Source organism: Paroedura picta, chromosome 2 (genome assembly GCF_049243985.1).
Source record: "Paroedura picta isolate Pp20150507F chromosome 2, Ppicta_v3.0, whole genome shotgun sequence".
NCBI classification, from domain to species: domain Eukaryota; kingdom Metazoa; phylum Chordata; class Lepidosauria; order Squamata; family Gekkonidae; genus Paroedura; species Paroedura picta.
This window is the reverse complement of record NC_135370.1, coordinates 132,229,656-132,249,929: the sequence shown is the minus strand read 5'-3', so window position 1 is coordinate 132,249,929 and position 20,274 is coordinate 132,229,656. Positions and strand designations below refer to the sequence as shown.

At 43.5% G+C, this 20,274-nt stretch overlaps 1 protein-coding gene across 4 annotated transcripts in view; it reads left to right on the top strand.

Moving 5' to 3' along the window:
- Positions 1 to 20,274, top strand: part of TYRO3 (TYRO3 protein tyrosine kinase) — an 88,129-nt gene that overhangs the window by 9,734 nt on the left and 58,121 nt on the right. For 2 of the 4 annotated variants that reach the window (XM_077322809.1, XM_077322813.1), the window contains exons 2-3: positions 2,423 to 2,630; positions 12,285 to 12,385. In XM_077322809.1, the coding sequence (XP_077178924.1) occupies positions 2,423 to 2,630; positions 12,285 to 12,385 (309 nt within the window). The remainder of the gene's footprint in view (positions 1 to 2,422; positions 2,631 to 12,284; positions 12,386 to 20,274) is intronic. The other 2 variants (XM_077322811.1, XM_077322812.1) reach the window with 2 other exon arrangements.

The window sequence follows — 20,274 nt, the reverse complement described above, 5'->3', positions numbered from 1 at the left end:
CACCTCCATGCTGACAAAATGCCTCACATCATTCTCCTCCCCTCTGTTATCTCCTCACAACAATCCTGTGAAGTAGGCTAGGCAAAAGCTGTGTGACTGGTTCAAGCTCATCCAGTAAACGTCCATGGTGTAGTGTGGATTTGAATCTTGCTTTCCCAGATCATAATCCGACATTCTAACTACCACACTGGCCATAACGTTGTACTTCACTTATTTATTTATTACATTTTTATCTCACCTGTCATGCTGTCATTAGGAGTTTTCAAGGTGTTGCTGATAGGTTCATCAATCAAGTCAAGTAGCTTAGCATTGCCCCATCTTTGTTCTATGATAATCACATTTCTTAGAACTAGTCCAGCATGCTGGCAGGGGCTCATGGTGATTGTAGGTCACGGACATCTGGAGTGCCACAGTTTGGCCACCCCTGGACTAGTCATTTACTTCTAATGGAGAGGTTCACTAGATCCATGCATAGGCAACATAATAGGGTTTTCCCCCCTTTTTTCAAAGCATGAGGGGGAAAAAACTCTGCACTTGTTTGTAATCACCAACTCTTGCTTTAATTCTTTTAAAACATCAATGTATGCAAAGAAAAACAAAACTCTGAGCAGGTGGAAGAAACATGTTGAATGTTGTCACTTGGAAGTCAAAGTTTACGTCACAGTATTAGGGTCAACCAAAGTTATTTGGTTGGCTATTTGATATATAGCTGCTGGGCTTAATTCACAAAACTGTGGGTATATATTTTATTATTACAGAGAAGGAAAAAATGACAGGTGGTAGAGATATTTATAGATGAAGAACTTTCATTTTTTTTAATATAAAAAAACAGCCAATCTTCTTTCAAGTCCATGTTGGAAAACCAACAGCTTTTAATAGACACAAAGTCACTGTCATGTGAGTAATATGGAACAATATGTGGAAGGCTAAATGACAGTGTGTTATAGCCCAGGAAAGAGTTAATGCCTGTGGTTGGATCTAGCCAACTTGTTCATTGAATTTCACACTGTTCCTCTCCCTTCTGCTGCCTCTGTATGGCCTCTGTATATGTAGGTCCCATTAGCCCGTGCAGAGCCTTTTGGGGAGGTCCAAAGAGACCCTTTTTCATCATTAGAAAAGCTGACTGGGGAGTAACTTATACTGGTCACTGCCCACATCAGCAAAATGGAATAGTATTGAATGGACATCCTAATTACAAACAGGTCCATGGAAAGATTGCATGTACGTTTCCTACATAAATACTCCTTATCAGTTTTGTACCACTAATGAAACTTGCCCCTAAGTATTTGCCTAAACCTATACAAAAGTATCAGAATCTCACTGTGGCAACACTAAGAAATGTGAGAACATTGACTGCTGGCACCTCTTCCTCCCACTTACCATGAATGTTGTCCGGTGGCTGCAGCAGGCTTTTGTGCCAAACTGTCTTCTAGTTTGCATGCTTACTTTCAGTTGTGTTTATACCCTTCCTTGTTGCATATGTTCGTTTTTCTCCAGAGAGATTGTGTAGCCTGTGTCAGTATTTGTGCATGCTAACATATGCCATACATTTTCTTTTTATTGAAGCAGTTGCTCTCCACCCACCCACCTACGCACATTCTAGGCTTTGAGGCGTATTCTGAATGCTTTTACTCCATAGGAAATGTGAGAAATAGCACCACCTGCAAATGAATTAGTGACTCCCATCCAAATGGGGGATGAGATCAGGATTTGGCACTTTGTTTTAGGCTTGGGGGTTGCCAGGCTACTGGCTGAAATAATCCCACACCAAACAATGGGAGGGGGGGGGGAGGGGGAGAAAGTATGTTCTGTAAATGGTTAGTGTTCTTCCATGGCAGAGCTCTAGATCAGTCTTTACTACCCCACTGTTTTTAAATTGCCTGGGAGCTTTAACTGTAAAGGGAGTGTGAACACTCCACAATCCCTTGCATGAATGATTATATGAATGATCCCCTGTATGCATGCCAGTTCTTTACAGAGGAAGGCATCAAAAGTCCTGATTGACTCAGGGCACATTAGTATTACCCAGCAGTCAAAATTCAGAGGAAAAAACTGGGGAGACTTTTAACTATTCTTCAGAAAACAATACCTTCGAAAGCAAAACCAGGGCAGTACTTCAAGGATGTCCTTTGCGCCTGGATCTATCACTGACAGAGAGCTTCTGTACAGTTTTCACCCTGCTGATCTCCAAATTGGCATGTTGGTGAAGAAACCCTGCATGGATGTAGCCTCCTCCGTTATTTCCTAACTGGAATTTCAGTACTCTCATCCTACAGTCATTAAACAAATATAATACGAGTTCTGATGAGGCACTCATGACGGCTCTGCATTTTGTACTTTGATTGTATTTCGCTAGAGGCCACCAACCTGGATTAATTTGCTGTACTCCCAACCTCCTCGCTCCCATCTTGTGGGTGTGGAGAGAAGGGAGGTTGCTTTCTTCTAGGCACAAAAGGTACTGGAATGCCTGTCAAACTGAAGGTGTCCCAGGGGCAGCCTGTGAAACTGAACTGCAGCCTTGAAGGAATGGAAGACCCAGAGATGCTGTGGATCAAAGATGGAGCTGTGGTCCAGAGTGTAGACCAGGTGTACATTCCAGTAGATGAAGAGCACTGGATTGGTTTTCTCAGGTAGGTATGATGTGCAAAAACAGAGCAGGGAGTGTCAATTTGTGATCAGGGCTGTGTTCTACACATTTGCTATGCAAACGTCTGGAATTCCATGGAAAACTTTCCTTCTTACCTGGTTTAAAAGACTCCAGGACTGTTAATGTTAATGCTTTGTAAGTCTTTCTAGTTGTTTTCTCATTTATGTGGTGGTGAAGAGCATAGAGACACAGGGACACAGTCAAGTGACAACTCAGAAAACAGAGGTGACCAAAATGCGGCTTGAGCTTATCAGCATAAGGGGCCGGTGTACTTAGAGCTTTTTTACCTTGCCTCAAGCTCTGTGGAGGAAGGGTGGGGGCAGTAATTAAATAAACATTCTTTTTGTTTATTGTTATGTCAGCTCTCCCCTTGTAGTAGTTAAAGTTGTTGGAATAAGATCTGGGAAACCCAGATTTGAATCCCCTCTCTGAGTTTAGGCTAGTCACATTCTCTCAACCTAACCTATGCTGTGGGTATAAAATGGAGGACAGAAGAAGGATATAAGCTACTCTGGGATTCATTGAGGAGAAAATAAAGTATTAAGTAAGTCAATAAATAACCTTCATTTTCATTCTAGACCCCCCCCCCCCCCCGTTTCTTTTGTTTTCCATTTCTTGCAGTCAAGGGAATTTTGGGATGGTATGGAAACATTCATCTCCTTGTCTTACCAATAAAATGTCTGTGTCAGGGAAGTAAATGAGCTCAGAATGGGGGTGATGAAAGTTTGTACATTTGTTAGGGGCGTCCCTTAGGGATTCCACCCTCGGGAAATTCCACACCAAAGGCCTGACTCTAATGAGGCCCTCTGACCCTTCAGGGCTGCACTGATCTTCCATCCTTCCAGTCAGCTAGTGGCATTCCAGGCTACCTGGTCCCAGCCTCACTGCCACCCCCCAGGCAGTAGCCAGAGGAGATAAGCCTTCTTAACCCCCGGGCCTTTTCAAAAGCAGCATGGCAAGTTATACATTCCAGTTTCCAAATTCTTTGTAGTATTTCTTGGTCACTGTTTCCGGTAGCCTGTTGCTATGAAAACCAAAATACTTTCTGAACTCTCACAAGAGGAAGTCACCTCAAAAGAATTTGGATTGCAGTGTACAGCATGAGTAGGCAATGCTATTTTTAACGAGCCAGAACAGCAAAGAGTTAAGGGAAGTTATTACCTCCAGTTCCTGAGCGGAGGTGGTGGTGTATCACTGGAAGATGGGCAGCAACTGCAACTGTCCCAAGCAGCGACACACCTTGAAACTCTGCTGTTCATGATGGAACGCCCAGTGCCCTCTCTGTGGATTGGGTTCCTTTGTGTAAGGCAGCAGCCTTATCAGGAGATGGGGATAGGAGGAAGTGCAACTGCCTCATGGTGATCCCATGAAGTTCCACCTCACAGGTTTTTCAAGAGAAAATTAGAGCAGAGATGGCATACCCTTGGGGAAAAGACCAATATATGAGCATTCAAAGTTGCTTTAGAACAGGCCAGATCATTAGTCTCCCTTAGTTCTGTCTACTCCAATTAGTTGCAGCTCTCCTGCCTGTCAGGCAGAGAAAAATCTTTCCTACCAACTCTCACCTGAGGTCTTTTAAGTGGAGATGTTATACATGTTCCCTAGAGTGTGAAATTGTGGCGATACAACATTTCTAAAAATTTCGTATCATGGGTAATTTTGAGAAAACGTTAAAATATATTTGGCACCTTTTATATCATTCCCAAATTTATTGTATTGCTTTAACAATATATAATTCTGCATATGTAACAGTTAACAGTGTACTGTTTTGCATATTTATGAAATCTAAAAAGTATAAATGTGTTAGTTTTCTACATGCAAACCAATAATAGAAGTATATGGGGGGGGGACCTGAAAACTGCTGCACTCTAAACTACCTTAGCACACATATCTTAGTTTTTGTCATCTGAGGGGTAGGGAAAAGTCAAAAATGGAAAACACAAATTTGGTTACAGAAAAAAGAAAGGAACAGTTGCAATAGGATTAGCAGCATTTTAAAATATTGAGTTACTTTATGACACGGAATACATTGAACTCTTCAGTGGTGCATGTTATTACATACAGAGACAAAACTAGTTACATATGTTATCAGTATACACAGGATTTAACACTATCTAATGTTACAGATTCTTATATAAAAACCCTTTTTCTAGAAAGGATTTCACTCATTCCAAATGAGAAAATGTGTCATAGGTTTGTTTTTTTCTGAGCTCTTCAAAATTCCTATTTTCATATTGGAAAAAAGTTCTTGAATTTTTAACTGTTTTTTCCTCCACATTTCTACTAAAATCCCAAGCACTAAGTCTTTGTCCAAAGTTAGACATGGAAATATGTAAACATTGCTATGTAAACACTGCAAACTGACAGAAGTCTGATTCAAGTGGGAAGCAGCAGAACAAAATTTGAGTCCAGTGGCACCTTTAAGATCAACAAAATTGTATTCAAGGTATAAGCTTTCTGAAGAAGTATTGTTGTTGTTGTTAGGTGCGAAGTCATGTCCGACCCATTGCGACCCAGCCACCTCATTCTCTGTCGTCCCCTTCTTCTTTTGCCCCCAATCGCTCCTCATCTTCTTCTCCAGGGAGTCCTTCCTTCTCATGAGGTGGCCAACGTATTTGAGTTTCATCTTCAGGATCTGGCCTTCTAAGGAGCAGTCAGGGCTGATCTCCTCTAGGACTGACCGGTTTGTTCGCCTAGCAGTCCAAGGGACTCGCAAGAGTCTTCTCCAGCACCAGAGTTCAAAAGCCTCAATTCTTTGACTCTCGGCCTTCCTTATGGTCCAACTTTCGCAGCCATACATTGCAACTGGGAATACCATAGCCTTGACTAAACACACTTTTGTTGGCAGGATGATGCCTCTGCTTTTTAGGATGCTGTCTAGATTTGCCATAGCTTTCCTCCCCAGGAGCAAGCGTCTTTTAATTTCTTTGCTGCAATTTGATCTCTAGTTCCTCTGCCTTGTCGTAATCCTGCCTGTACTTCTGGAAGTTCTCAGTACACATATTGCTGGAGCCTAGCTTGTAGGATTTTGAGTATAACTTTGCTAGCATGAGAAATGAGTACAATGGTGTGGTAGTTTGAACATTCTTTGGCATTGCCCTTCTTTGGGATTGGAATGTAAACTGACCTTTTCCAATCCTGTGGCCATTGTTGAGTTTGTGTACATGCACACAAAAGCTTATAATGTTTCTTCTGCACAACAACCCTGTCCACCCTCCAAAGCAGCTGTTTCTGCCTGATGAGCTGATGTTTACAGTCTGGAGATGAGCTGTAATTCCAGGAAATCTTCATGCCCCACCTGGAGGTTGGCTACCCTTGGGCTGGAAATATTCCTGGATGTTTACAGAAGGGCCTTAAAATGGTACAGTGCCTCAGAGTCCCCCACCCAAAGTAGCCATTTTTGCCTGCAGAGTTGATCATTATATTCTAGAGATGAGCAGTGATAGTAGAGACGATGTTAGAGGCTTGCAGGCTGAGGTTGGGGGTGGGGTGGTACAGGTGTGTCCCACCTGGGCTATGGGCTTTGGGCAGCCCTTACCAGCAACTGTTTGTATTTTGAGGCAAAACCAGACAGACAGTCAGACAGACCAGCAAGGGTCCTGCGAGTCTGGAAAGTGCAGGAAGATCTAAATAAGGAGCTTGTAACTGTAAACAGTGAACAAGCAACTGGCTGGAGAGACATAGGGGCTGAAATGACTTTGCTGAAGCCTGACCTGATAAATAAAAATCAGAATTTGCCATGAAGGCACTGTGAAACAAAAGGCACAAGTGGCCCAGAATCTCATGTGGAGATTGCTTGGAAGTTCACATTAAAAGGTTATACAGGAAAGTAGACAGTGAGACTTTGGGGGGAACTAGGTTTTCCAGTTTTATTAGGCAACTTGATTTAAAGCCCATTGTAGGTTATACAGTGGGTGCTAGAATGGGGGGAGGAGGGGGGAAGTAAGGAAGAGAGAGAGGTAGAAAGAGAGTAAATAAGAAAGAGATCTAAAGAGAGAGAGAGGATAAAAAAAGAGAAAGAGAAATAAATAAAGATAGAGCAAAAAGAGTGATAGCAAGAAATATAGGCAGAAGGAAAGGAAGTAGGAAAGAGAGAGATAGGAAGAACAGAGAGAGAAATGTAGAGAGAAAGGGAGAGAAACACAGAGAGAGAAGTAAACAGAGAGAAAGAGAGTGAAAAAGACAGAGAGAGAGAGAGAGAGAAAGGAAAAGAAAAATTCCTGCTGCTGGGATTCACTTGTGGCTGGGATGGCAGCCTGACGCGCCATCTTCCAGGCTCGGTGGGGTTTGGGGTGGGGAGGATCTGCCCAAAAAGGGCCAGTGAGGCTGGGAGACGGTGTGCCAGGCAGCCATCCTGGGAACACTCACCAGTGGGGCACACTCACCCATGGTCTCTGTGAGGCTACACCAGGGCTTTTCAGCCTGCCTCCATCTCTAGCAGCATGCAGGGGCATACTGACACCAATAGCACCAGAGTGCCCCTGGCTGGGTGAGTGGGGGTGGGTGCGACTGGTCTGTGGACCAATCAGGATGCGCTGCACACTTCAGAAGGTCAGACATCCCCAACCAAGCAACAGACTATGTTAGCTAAGCCAAGTAACAGTGAGGTTTGGAAGTGGGGCTTCAAAAGGGTACCTTGCCTCAGAATGTAGCCTCCTAAGCAGCCATTTCTGCCTGGGGAGCTGATCTTTATAGTCTGCAGATGAGCAGTAATTCCAGGAGATCTCCAGGCCCCACCTGGAGGTTGGCTTCCCCTGGGTTGGAAATATTCTGTGAAAGTGGTGCCTCAAAAGGGTATAGTGCCTCCGCAGCCACCCAACCAGCCACTTAGTGCCCCTGGCCTATTTCAGGTCAAGAAAATATTGCAGAGAGGAGGGAAGGTTGCCAGATAGATGTAGGTTCATGTACTGGAATTCCCCACTTCCTAAGTGTGCTTGAACCTGATTTGGATCAGGACTGTTATGCACAGGAAGACCTCCTCTTAGGGTTATGCCAGCTTCCAAGTGAGGCATAAAACCCACACCAAACCATGAGCTAGCACCTGCTGCATTACAACACGCAACGGGCTTTTCTACTAGTACCATGAATAAAATGTTGTTGGTCTTAAAGGTCCCACTGGACTCAAACTTTGTTCTGGCAGAAGTCTATCATATATATTTAAAATATTACACAATTTTCTGAACAGGTTGTTTGTATCCTATATCCTGAATTTGGGATGAGAAATAAGTAATCGTTTTTAAAGGCCAGAATGACAAAATCACATTCAAAATTCACAGAACATTTAATAACAAAAAGTATATTTTTTCATTCTCTCACTCAAGCTCTTTGTAGAACAACTTTAGCTAAATCAGTGCCTGAATGCTCTTCATTTGTAGGCTTAGCATGTCATCATAGCTTAGATGGCAGAATAATCCCAGAGACTATTTTGACCTTCCTCAATGTGTGGGATCAGAGCCAAGGAGAACCAGCAGAAGGGATTGCGGAAACGAACACAGCTTCCTATCCCTGCCACGTCTACTGTTGAGGGCTTTCTTGTGGCTTCTCACAGTCTATAGCCCCTTTTCCAAAAGGCAGAAGAAAAAGGAAGCTTTACTCTTTCTTTTCACCTTGTTTGTTCCAATATGCTCTGCGGCAAAACTGGGAGGCTACCTTTTGAAATGTATTTATGAGTTCCTTTGCGCTCATTTATTCTGGTGTGTCCCTCTCTCCTTGTCTCTGACTAAAAAGAGATGCCCTAATTAAAATCAGACTTCTGAGACCAGATCTGAATCCTGTTGGGAGAAGAGGATGTGTCATACAAACCAAGCCTTAGTCATCCCCACAAGAGATGTTCCAGCACATTTACTCCATCATTTAGATGAAGCCAAGCGCACTACTCTTGGGCCAATTACCAGGAGGTAAAAAATATTCAGGGATAGTCTGACTAGGCCTGAAAAAGGAAAGAATCAGGAACCTTTTTTGGATACAGTTTGCTAGTGCAGTAACTACAGAAGCAGTTGCCATAAATACACAAGGAACACCAGTTGACAAACTCCTTTCCCGTGAGGCCTTTTGAATTAATATAGCTTCCTGAGAATCTTGAATCCTCAGCAGAACTCTTGAAATTTAATTGTGCTCCTGTAGACACTTGTTTTACCTGAGGGAGTGGTGGTGGAAATAAGGTCAACCACGTACTGTAGTCACTGTACTACAGCCAATGACATTGTACTTCTGGCTGTTCTAATTAAAGACTTTATAGACAGGCATAGCAAATGGAAACCTGGCTTAGCAAACTGACTGGTGTGCTGGGAAAGCAGAGAGTGGAGCTGGTTGCCCTTTCCTCTACTGCACACCTCAGCTTCATGACTTACTGACACGTCTTTGTGAAGCGTGGTCACCTTGCAATAATCACACGCCATGAAGTCAGTATAGGTGTCCTGTGCCCTGCAGGTGCTGTATGTCGAAGCCGTGCAGAGAGATCCTAGGTTTGCTATAGCTATATATAAACTTGAGCAACTGAAGACTGTGCTTATACAAAGGTGCTGTTTCATTGTCACGGCAGCAGATCCTCAAACAGAATGGGTTTTCTGTCTGCGGAGGAAGGCAGGGAGATTTTTACCAGTTCCCCCCTCCTGCTGCAGACCCCCACTTTGCCCCCCATACCGTGCCTGAGTATACACTGACCACAGGAGCAGAATTGGGGGGGGGGGGGCATGTGAGGAAGCTCCCTTCCTCTGGGGTAACTTGGCTTGCAGTGAATCCAAGTCATAATTTCAAGTCCCTGATATCCCTCTGATTTTTTTTCTCTCCCCACCATAATAAAGTATTAGTTCACTAGAAACATCATAGGTTTTGAACTGTGATGGGTGGGAATCCAACTCTGGATTCCACTCAAAGCCACCTTCATTTGAGTGAATATATTCTCTACCCTCTACTTACACAACAGCTTTCTGTGCATGTTTAAGGCTCTAGTTTCAGGGTTCAGTGGCGTGGCAGGCCCATCTTTCATTTTGAAAGGAGCTAGACTTCCTGGAACCAGCGAGTTAGTTAACTCCTTCCTATTCTTCAGACATGTACTCAGTTAACGTGGGCAGCTGTTACAGATAAGTCTTTATCTCATGTGCCAAAGGTTCTGCAACTCTTTTGAGGAGCCAGAGATTCCTCAGCTCTTCCCACTTCATTCTCATTCTCTTTGTGTATCAGTTGTGCTGTGTCATGCATTTTACATTGATTAGCTAATTCTCCAGGAACAGGCTTGCATGCGCAACTCAACTGAGGCAAGCCATATGCACCTGGTGGTTGTGTCAGTCCAGCAAAGACATGCCCCAAACTGGAGGGTGCTGCTGCAAACTCCTGGTTAAGTAACTGAGTTTGGCAGCCAGGAAATTCCATCTAAACATCCAGAAGAAGTTCTTGACAGAGCAGTTTCTCAGTGGAACAGGCTTCCTTGGGAGGTGGTGGGTTCTCCATCTTTGGAAATTTTTTAATAGAGGCTGGAGAGCCATCTGACAAAGAGGCTGATTCTGTGAGGGCTCAAGGGGGTGGCAGGTTACAGTGGATGAGCGATAGGGATGTGAGTGTCCTGCATTGTGTGGGGGGTTGGACTATATGACCCAGGAGGTCTCTTCCAACTCTGTTATTCTATGATTCGAGAGAGCCTCTTGTGGCGCAGAGTGGTAAGCAGCAGAAATGCTGTCTGAAGCTGTCTGTCCATGAGATTGGGAGTTCGATCCCAGCAGCCGGCTCAAGGTTGACTCAGCCTTCCATCCTTCCGAGGTCAGTAAAATGAGTACCCAGCTTGCTGGGGGGTAAACAGTAATGACTGGGGAAGGCACTGGCAAACCACCCCGTATTGAGTCTGCCATGAAAACCCCAAGGGTCAGACATGACTCAGTGCTTGCACAGGGGATACCTTTACCTTTTTATGATTCTAGGTGGAGTCTTTCATATCATTAAGTCCTGCTTGAGGGGGGGGGGAGCAACCCAGGCATTCAGGACCCTTTTTAGTGGGGTGGAACCAGCCCTCTGAGGGACTTGGAAGGATGGCTTGTTTTAGGAGAATCTGCAGCATGCTAGGAAAGATTTAGTATCCCTGCTTAGGCAGCATGTGAGAGTGGACAGTATAAACTCCTCTCCTCTCTAATTGGAGGCCTTGCAAGACCTCCATTGTAGAAAGGGCATGGTGGATCAAGGCCAACATGGCCTTGATGAGAGGGAGGGTCACAAGAATGCCTTCTTCTGTAGAGCTTCTGTGATAAATGGCCTAATCACACAATTACTTTTAGGTGCCCTCATCATCCCCACTATCACCACATGGGTTACAGTTCCTGAACTCCATTTGATGAAATCATGATGGCAGAGAGCCTTCAGTGTGGCATTATATGTCCTATGGAATTTTGGAAAATAAGTGCTCTTGGACAGTGGTCTTCTTAGTGTGTTTGACACCGGGAGTGGATCATTTTTTTAAAACATCCCCTTCCTCTATACAGAATTGACCTGGGAAGCCTTGGCTATGGGCAGGAAAAGATCAGTGAAAGATATGTGGAGATTGTCCTTTTCCCAGCAGGGAAGGAAACAAGGATACTAAACTAGGCTGGGCACCACTGTAAGAAACACTTGCCTACCCCTTCTGGACTGGTGCCAGTCCAGAAGGAAGAGTGCCTAATGCTATTTTCTCCCCTTTCTGCCTTGGTGGTATACTGCCTCTGAGCATGGCAATAGCTACTTTGCTAAGCTTATTCCTCTTCACTTCTATCAGATGTTTGTCCTTTTACAGCCAAATTGCTCTCTAACAAAGGATAAGGCTTTGATTGGAATTATACCCAGGAAAAAAAGATTTGCTAAGGAGGTGGAGAATACATCCTCACCCTGACAAGTTCCTTCTGTTGTTATAGAAGGCCTTACATGGGAAACAAAATAATGGCACTATTTTGGAGGGGGGAGGCTGTGTTCTTTCCGCCTTCACCACAGTCCTCTCTTGGGGTGGCTTGCAGGCTGAGGACAAGAGGGAGTCCCTGAAAAGCATGAATGGCCCATGGGGAGCCAGGAGGGAAGTGGAAACTGCAACTAGTCCAGAAAGCTGCAGCCGGGAGCCTCACAAATACACCATGAGGACACACATCCAGCCAGCGCTCCAGCAATTCCGCTGGCTCCCAGTTGAATTCCAGATCAGGCTTAATAAAATAAATATATAAAAAAGTAAAACAGAACACATGCACAAGAAGAAGGGCCAGTGAGAATCAGTGAAGGACGATTTTACCTGCTGGTGGAAGATAATGATAGGAAGGGACAAATAAATCTCCCTGGTGAAGAAATTCTGTAATTTTGGAGCATGACTGAGAGGTCCCTTTCACCACCTCTCTAGCCTCAGATGGTGAGGGCACCTGAAGCAGGACCTCTGAAGATGACCATAGTGATCAGGTAGATGTCTTAGCTAGCTGATATTGGGTCACTGCTAGTGCTGGTGTGTTGCTTTGGCCAAAACACAGCATTCACGTGAATGCTGGAAGGGGAAAACATGATAACTTCTGCACTTCAAAAATGCTGCTCATGGTGGCATATATGTGATTTTGAAATATTTTATGATGAATAGCTGAATACTTGTATACATTGCTTGTTTTTGTACTCTTATGCTTTGTTCTTCTCTTTTTTTTTTTAGCTTGAAGTCCGTAGATCGAACAGACTCAGGAAAGTACTGGTGCCAGATTGAGACCAAGGGCAAGAAGAAGGAATCACAGCAAGTGTGGCTCATTGTGGAAGGTAAGTGGGAATCTTGCTGGCTCCTCTCCAGAACAGTCATTTTGAGCATACAATAGTGAATTGCATGCTGATGTTTTGCTTGGCTGACATTGGCCCATTGCCAGTGCCTGTGTTGCTATGGCCAGAATAATTATGCTGTCATTGTGAGCCAGTGAAGGATCAGAAGGAAGTGGTAGCTGTAGGGACTGATAACATTAGTTTCTTCAGTTCTGCAGGATATGGAACGTTTCCAGAGTTGCATTTCCCTACTTGTATTTGCAAAGGTGTGTGGGACAATCTTGTGGAACACAAGATTGATGGACCTCTAGTGTGAGCTCAGATATATTACCTATAAAGAAGTCCCAGGGAGTCTCCCAAGATGTGCATTTGACCTTTCTGACAAAGATTCATGTCTTCTGTCCTTTTCTACTTGCTTCCCTGTCCACATTTTGAAGCAGAAGAAGCACCTTTAGATAACATTTGAAGGATATAGATCAGAGGTTTCCAACAGGTTTATTGTGAATTATTGGTATTGCAAAGAAGTTCATGCATCCTCTAAAAAAAACCAGAAAAAGCTTGCAGAAAAATCTGCTCTAGCTCTCTCGCTCTCCCCCCCCCCAAGCTTCTGTAGCATAGGATTTTTCTCTATGCTGCTTAGATAACGACTTCATTTCTGGTGTTCTTTCTAGTCTCTGTTCTGTTTCTGGAACAGAACAAAACTTGGTAACATACCAGGGTGGGGAAGAACTTAGAATATTTTTCATTCCTCAGAAGTAGCTCTCATTAAGAAAAGGGTTGGCAACCCTGGATGAAGATTTCCTTCCAGCTTCACTGCTTTGAATGTTAAAATAGCCCATATTTCAGAGGCCAAGAAGAACCCATGTGACTTCTGTTGTTTATCTGTGGAACATGATTTTTAGGTGTAGCAAATCTGTTTTGGGTAAGCGTTTAAGATTTCACATTGCGCAGGCAGGCGGCATATTAGGTTACGCCGACTGCACACACAAAGCCAGGAGAACACCTGCACTGCCTAACATATAAATGGTTGTCCTAAGCCTATACAACTTAGACTAGGTGGATGGCTTCTTAAAGTTCACAACCTGTATTTCCGTGGACTATAATTACAGTAAATGTCACTAAGCTATCCATGTCAGGTCTCTGCAGTGTCTGGAAATATATGGAAGGGCGTATGCTGCTACTGCAGCAGCCTTTCTGCTGCAGGGTTAAATTGCTGAAGTAGTAGGCAGTGCTGTGACTCATGCTTGAATCAGTGTCCCAGCATGGGCTCAGTACTGTGCTGCTTCAGGTAGTTGTCTCTTGCACAGAAAAAGCCTTTGTCTTTCCTAGCCATTAACTATGTCATCGCAGTCCTTTGCAAGAAGGGATGTGGTCTCTGGTGATGGGTGGAACCTAGAAATAATGGAGGGGGGCCTTGTGGACTTGCTCTGCTGCTCTGGAGAGAAAGGAGCTGTCTGTCTACTTCCTAGCCAGGAGCCTTTGACAAGCCTTAACCCGTGCAGTGCACTTTCCTAGTCATTGTTATAGAGTCAACACAGGGAGTGGGAGGTGGAAGCCTTTTGAAGCAAGAGATAATTCGAGAAATCTAAAGCAGCAAACGTGCAGAAAAGATACTTGGAGAGTTTTGTGCTATTCTTTCTTGCTTTGACTTGGTTTATCTCTTCTCCTTATTGCCTTTTCAGCATAGATAAGTAACCACACAGCTGAGGTATTGCAAGGGAGCTGTTCGGGTCACTTTTTAATGGTCCTTTACTCCTAGTGTGCCTGAGAAGGAACGTGAAACAGCTGCACAAAACATTGTGGTTAATTGGATGTAGGCTGTCTTCAAATCCTTGTATTTGTTGTTGTTGTTATGTGCGAAGTCGTGTCCGACCCATCGCGACCCCATGGACAATGATCCTCCAGGCCTTCCTGTCCTCTACCATTCCCCGGAGTCCATTTAAGTTTGCACCTACTGCTTCAGTAACTCCATCCATCCACCTCATTCTCTGTCGTCCCCTTCTTCTTTTGCCCTCGATCTCTCCCAGCATTAGGCTCTTCTCCAGGGAGTCCTTCCTTCTCATGAGGTGGCCAAAATATTTGAGTTTCATCTTCAGGATCTGGCCTTCTAAAGAGCAGTCAGGGCTGATCTCCTCTAGGACTGACTGGTTTGTTCGCCTTGCAGTCCAAGGGACTCGCAAGAGTCTTCTCCAGCACCAGAGTTCAAAAGCCTCAATTCTTTGACGCTCGGCCTTCCTTATGGTCCAACTTTCGCAGCCATACATTGCAACTGGGAAGACCATAGCCTTGACTAAACGCACTTTTGTTGGCAGGGTGATGTCTCTGCTTTTTAGGATGCTGTCTAGATTTGCCATAGCTTTCCTCCCCAGGAGCAAGCGTCTTTTAATTTCTTTGCTGCAGTCCCCATCTGCAGTGATCTTGGAGCCCAGGAAAATAAAATCTGTCACTATCTCCATTTCTTCCCCTTCTATTTGCCAGGAATTGAGAGGGCCGGATGCCATGATCTTTGTTTTCTTGATGTTGAGTTTCAAGCCAACTTTGGCACTCTCCTCCTTCACCCGCATCAACAGGCTCTTTAGTTCCTCTTCACTTTCTGCCATTAGAGTGGTATCATCTGCATATCTGAGGTTGTTGATATTTCTCCCTGCAATCTTGATCCCAATTTGTGACTCCTCTAATCCCGCATTTCTCATGATGTGCTCTGCATACAAGTTAAATAGGCAAGGCGACAGTATACAGCCTTGCCGAACTCCTTTCTCAATTTTGAACCAGTCAGTGATTCCATGTTCAGTTCTCACTGTTGCTTCTTGACCTGCATATAAATTTCTCAAGAGACAAATAAGATGCTCTGGTATTCCCATCTCTTTAAGAACTTGCCACAATTTGTTGTGCTCCACACAATCAAAGGCTTTAGCATAGTCAATGAAGCAGAAGTAGACGTTCTTCTGGTACTCCCTAACTTTCTCCATGATCCAGCGTATGTTGGCAATTTGATCTCTAGTTCCTCTGCCTCTTCGAAATCCTGCCTGTACTTCTGGAAGTTCTCGGTCCACATATTGCTGGAGCCTAGCTTGTATATATCCTTGTATAGTCATGAGCATAGTAGGTGGTCCTGGTGGTCTTTTGTCCTTAGTTCCCAAATTGAGACTATTATAGTGCAGAGTTACCAGTGCAAACTTTTGCAGCCCAAGCCCATGTGTTCCGCTTAATATTTCTGGAAAGGACTTGGAGGAGCATGTCTCATGGCTTAAGTGCTACTCAGTGCTTAACACCTATCCAGGGTGGCTGTCCTGCCCCTGAGGGCCTCCTCCTCCAATTGGCTTGCCTGTCTGATCAGCGGCCAGCCAATCACCTTCCATGTCTCATGGCTTAAGTGCTACTCAGTGCTTAACACCTATCCAGGGTGGCTGTCCTGCCCCTGAGGGCCTCCTCCTCCAATTGGCTTGCCTGTCTGTCCAGCGGCCAGCCAATCACCTTCCATCCCCCACCCCTGACCAGCCCCTCCTTCTTCCACTTCCTTCTGAGGCTTGGAGACTGCAGATCCCTGCTGCCTGAGAGCTGCCCCTGCCATGAGCTCCATAACAGCTGCCTGCAGACTTTCCAGGTCTTGGGGGGAAGGGGAGGCCATCTGCAGAGTTCTTCCACCCCCCACCCCCCAATCTAGCACCTGTTGTATTCATGGATGCAACGGGTATTGCCCCTAGTTAAAACAATAAGTTACTGCCTAGAGGAAGAGTGTTCTGTCTGCTTAATAGAGGTTTAATGTGATGTTATCTGTGTGTGTGTGTAAAGTGCTGTAAAAATCCAGCCAACTAACTGTGTTCTCAGCAAAGGGCTTTCAAGGCAAGAGAGACACAGAGGTGGCTTGCTATTGCCTTCCTCTGCAGAATCTTTCTTGGTGGTCTTCCTTCCTTCCAAGGTGGTCTTCCTTCCCTGCTTAGCTTCCAAGATCTTATCCGTTAAAAGGAAAAGACATTTGTTCTCCAGCCCTGTTGACAACTACACGGCAGTAACTGCACAGGCGTTCTTGCAATGACAAAAATTGTTTTTAAGCACTTTGCACATCACAAAGATGACTTATAATCCCTTTTATTTAGAAACTGGAATTTGACACATGAGAGAGCAAATGAGCTTTCATCCTTTCACTTCCCATAGCCTGAAAAAAAGGAGCTTTAAGCCCACTCCTGAAGAGTGACATAAGCATGCAGAGCCAACTATACCTTTTGGCAGGGAGAAGTGGCATGCCTTAGGCAAAAGATAGTGTAGTGAAGTTAAAAAAGTTAAAAGGCAGCACGTTGTCAATGATTTACAATTAAATCCTAAGCAGAGTTCTAGTTCCTTTTACATCAGTGGATTTATAGCAGGGTGTAACTTTATTTGAAATTGCATTGTCATTATTATGTTTTACCACTGAGGGTGGGGGAAAGGTTGGATCTTTGTTTGCTTGCTGTTGTCTCATGCAACAACATTTCTGGGGGCTCTCTTTTTTCCTGTTTTTGATAAATTTGTTCACACCTCCATGCCTGTACCATTTGCCCCCCTTCCCCCGTGTGTATATGTTATTTATGAGTGTATTATATGTTTAGACTGTTCTGTGTATTACCCCTGCAATGTTTTATGCGAACTGTCCTGAGCCGTATGGGATGGCGGTATAAAAATCTAATAAATAATAAATAAATAAGTGACTTCTGACTGTTAGGGATCCTATGAATTAATGACCTCCAAAACATCCTGTCATGAACAGCCATGCTCAGGTCTGCACAGTGAAGGCCGTGGCTTACTTGATTGAGTCAATCCATCTCATTTGGGGTCTTTCTTTTTTTCTGCTGCCCAAATAATACTTTTCCTAACTTTATTGTCTTTTTCAGTGACTTTTGTTTTCTCATAAATGTGGCCAAAGTTAGGATGACTTCAGTTTAGCCATTTTACATTCTAGTGTGAGTTCAAGCTTGAATTGATCTAGAACTCACTTATTGTCTTTTTGACAGTCCACATTATCCATAAAACCATATTTCAAATGAATCAACTTTGAGCCAGGTTTCTTCATGGTCCAACCTTTGCATCCATGCATAATAACTGGGAATAAAAAGGTAAAGGTATCCCCTGTGCAAGCACCAAGTCATATCTGACTCTTGGGGTGACGCCCTCTAGCATTTTCTTGGCAGATTCAATACAGGATAGTTTGCCATTCCTTCCCCAGTCGTTACCGTTTTACACCCCAGCAAGCTGAGTACTCATTTTACCGACCTCGGAAAGATGGAAGGCTGAGTCAACCTTGAGCCAGCTGCTGGGATTGAACTCCCAGTCTCATGGTCAGAGCTCCAGACAGCATGTCAGCGGCCTTACCATCCTGCGCTACAAGAGGCTCTTGTGGGAATACTGTAGAATACTGGGAATACTGTAGCACAAATGATCTTGACCTTTGTTTCTAGAAGCACATCCTTACCCTTAAGGATCTTTTTTTAGCTCCTTAATGACAGCCCTTCCCAGTCTCTATTTCCTTTGACTTTCTTGATTGTGGCTTCAGTTTAAATTGACAACTGAGCCAAGGAACGGAAGATCTTTAACAAATTAATATTCTTCACCATCACCCTTAAAGTCATGTGATTCCTCAGTAGGCCTTTCCTTCTGTCCTCTCCTTTTGTCTTCTTGATGTTCACCTGTATTTTTGCTTTGGCACTTTTTGTTTTATCGCTCATTAGTTGTCATTTTACTATTTCCTGCCAGTAATATGGTATCCTCTTAAATTGTTAATGTTCCTTCTCCCAATTTTGACTCCATTTTTAACTAAATCTAATCCAGTTTTTCTTATGATGAAAGAGATCCCTGCCTGACAGCTTTGCCAACAGGGAATTGTTCCTGTTCTGTCCACACAGTAGCCTTTTATCAAATATATAGGCTGCACATCAAAACAATCACATGTTGTGGTACACTCAGTTGTTTTAATACCAACCTCCTTACCAGTTACTAATATGCAGAAGTGTGTCTGTATACTGATTAAAATACTGCACAAAGGAATGCTGGTATACTCCTACATTTCTGTCAGAACTCTACTGACACTTAAGGTATACGTCCAGTCTTGTGTGTCAGCACTCTGTAAACACAACACAAATGTGAACTGAATATTGAAGCAGAATGAGCATGCACCAGTTCTAAAATTAATTTTGGAGATTTTCCAACATTAAATCGGAAGGCATGCCGAGCAGAAAGCGTAGCGCAGCCAACCCACAGAACAATAATGAAAAGGAAGAAGGGATATTCGCTCATCCTAAATAAATACCAGCTGTCATCAAAGGACTGCACATTTAAATAAAATTTGTTTCAGGGGAATTGAGGAGGGAAAAAGCATTTTGTAATTTAGTCATATCAAAAAAGCAACTTGGGAATTCTCAATCATGTTGGGGGGAAAGAAGATGCTTATTTGGATCCTGGTCACCCTTGACATTTTAGTGAGTAGCTATTGGCCACTACTGTTGTGTCCTTTTTAAACTGCATTGTTGTGAACCCTAATAAATCCTCTTCTCATTTCACCTGGTAATAACTTTAAAACGTATTCACTATTGTACAGAGCTGCTAGGTACACAATGTCTGCTTCTGTTAGCTTAGAGATACTTCTGTTATGGGTTGGTCATACTTTTAATAAGTTATATATATATATAACTTATTTTAAAAGACTTCTATAGATTTCAGCACCTTCATTATTTAAAGAACAAGAATAAACCCTGTACCTGTAGAACTTATTCAGGGGATTATACACTCAAAGCTGCTTGTGTTTCTAATCCAGTATATAAAGGTCAAATTGTACTGCTTTTACCAGAAGCAAAATCCTGTTAAATAAATTAATCGAGCATTTGGCCTGAAAGCTGTCAGAATTGGCATTATAAAATACTTCTTATTTAGGAACTAAAGCTAAAATGCAGTGTCTTTCAAAACTGGTTCCATCAAAGCCAGATTCTTTGTACATGTGTCACAGGTTTTGTTTGATACCTGCAAGAGCCAAACAGGATGTTATCTGGGGGAAAGATACATAAATAATAGTCTTTTGACTCTGACTGGGGGAAGCTGGAAGTTGAGGAGTAGATTGTGGAGGGGAGAGTCTGCTTACTATGTTTTTATGTCTCCAAACTGCTTTCCCACCCATGAAGGAAAATATGGAGAAACTTTTATCAGTTTTTGCCATGGTGGTGGGGAGAAAAGGACCTGAGAAGGGGCTGATTTGAGAGATGGCCATAGAAGCGGTTGGCAGTGCAGTTCTAATGAGAACTGCACACTTCTAGACCTACCCAGTAACTTCAGTGGAGTCAGATATTAACTGTTTAAGACTTCACTGCAGGACTCTTCTTGTCATTTCCACGGCTCAAACTTCCAGCCCCTTTCCTTGCCTTTTCTTCGATTTTTTTTAAGCCGGCGTATAACATTTTGGCTTTGGAGAATGTTAACAAATGCTAACAGCGCTTTACTTTAGGGAGTTTTTAAAATCAGTTTGAAATGAGACTTCTTTCTATGTATTTACTCTGGTGAGACCTCCAATTAAAGTGTTCTGCCTAAATTACATTAATCTTCCTTAATCCTGAGAAACCAAGCAAATGTGTGTCAGATAATTAGAGGGATACATACTGCTTTACTTCAAGAACAAATCCTTTGTGCATATTTGTTATATTCTTATCCTACCTTTTGTTCATAGAATTCAAGGAGGCAGTTTAAGGGTTCTCGAGGGGTCTCTCAGCCAATCAGTTTCCAGTCCTCCCTAGCTTCAGCACAGTGGTTCTCCCCTGCCACTTCACACCACGTCATGAAATTTACAGCAATTTAAAGTACTCCACATTTATTATTGCAGTCATTCTTACAACCCGCCTGAAAGCTAATTTAGTGTACAAGTTGAGATGGAGACC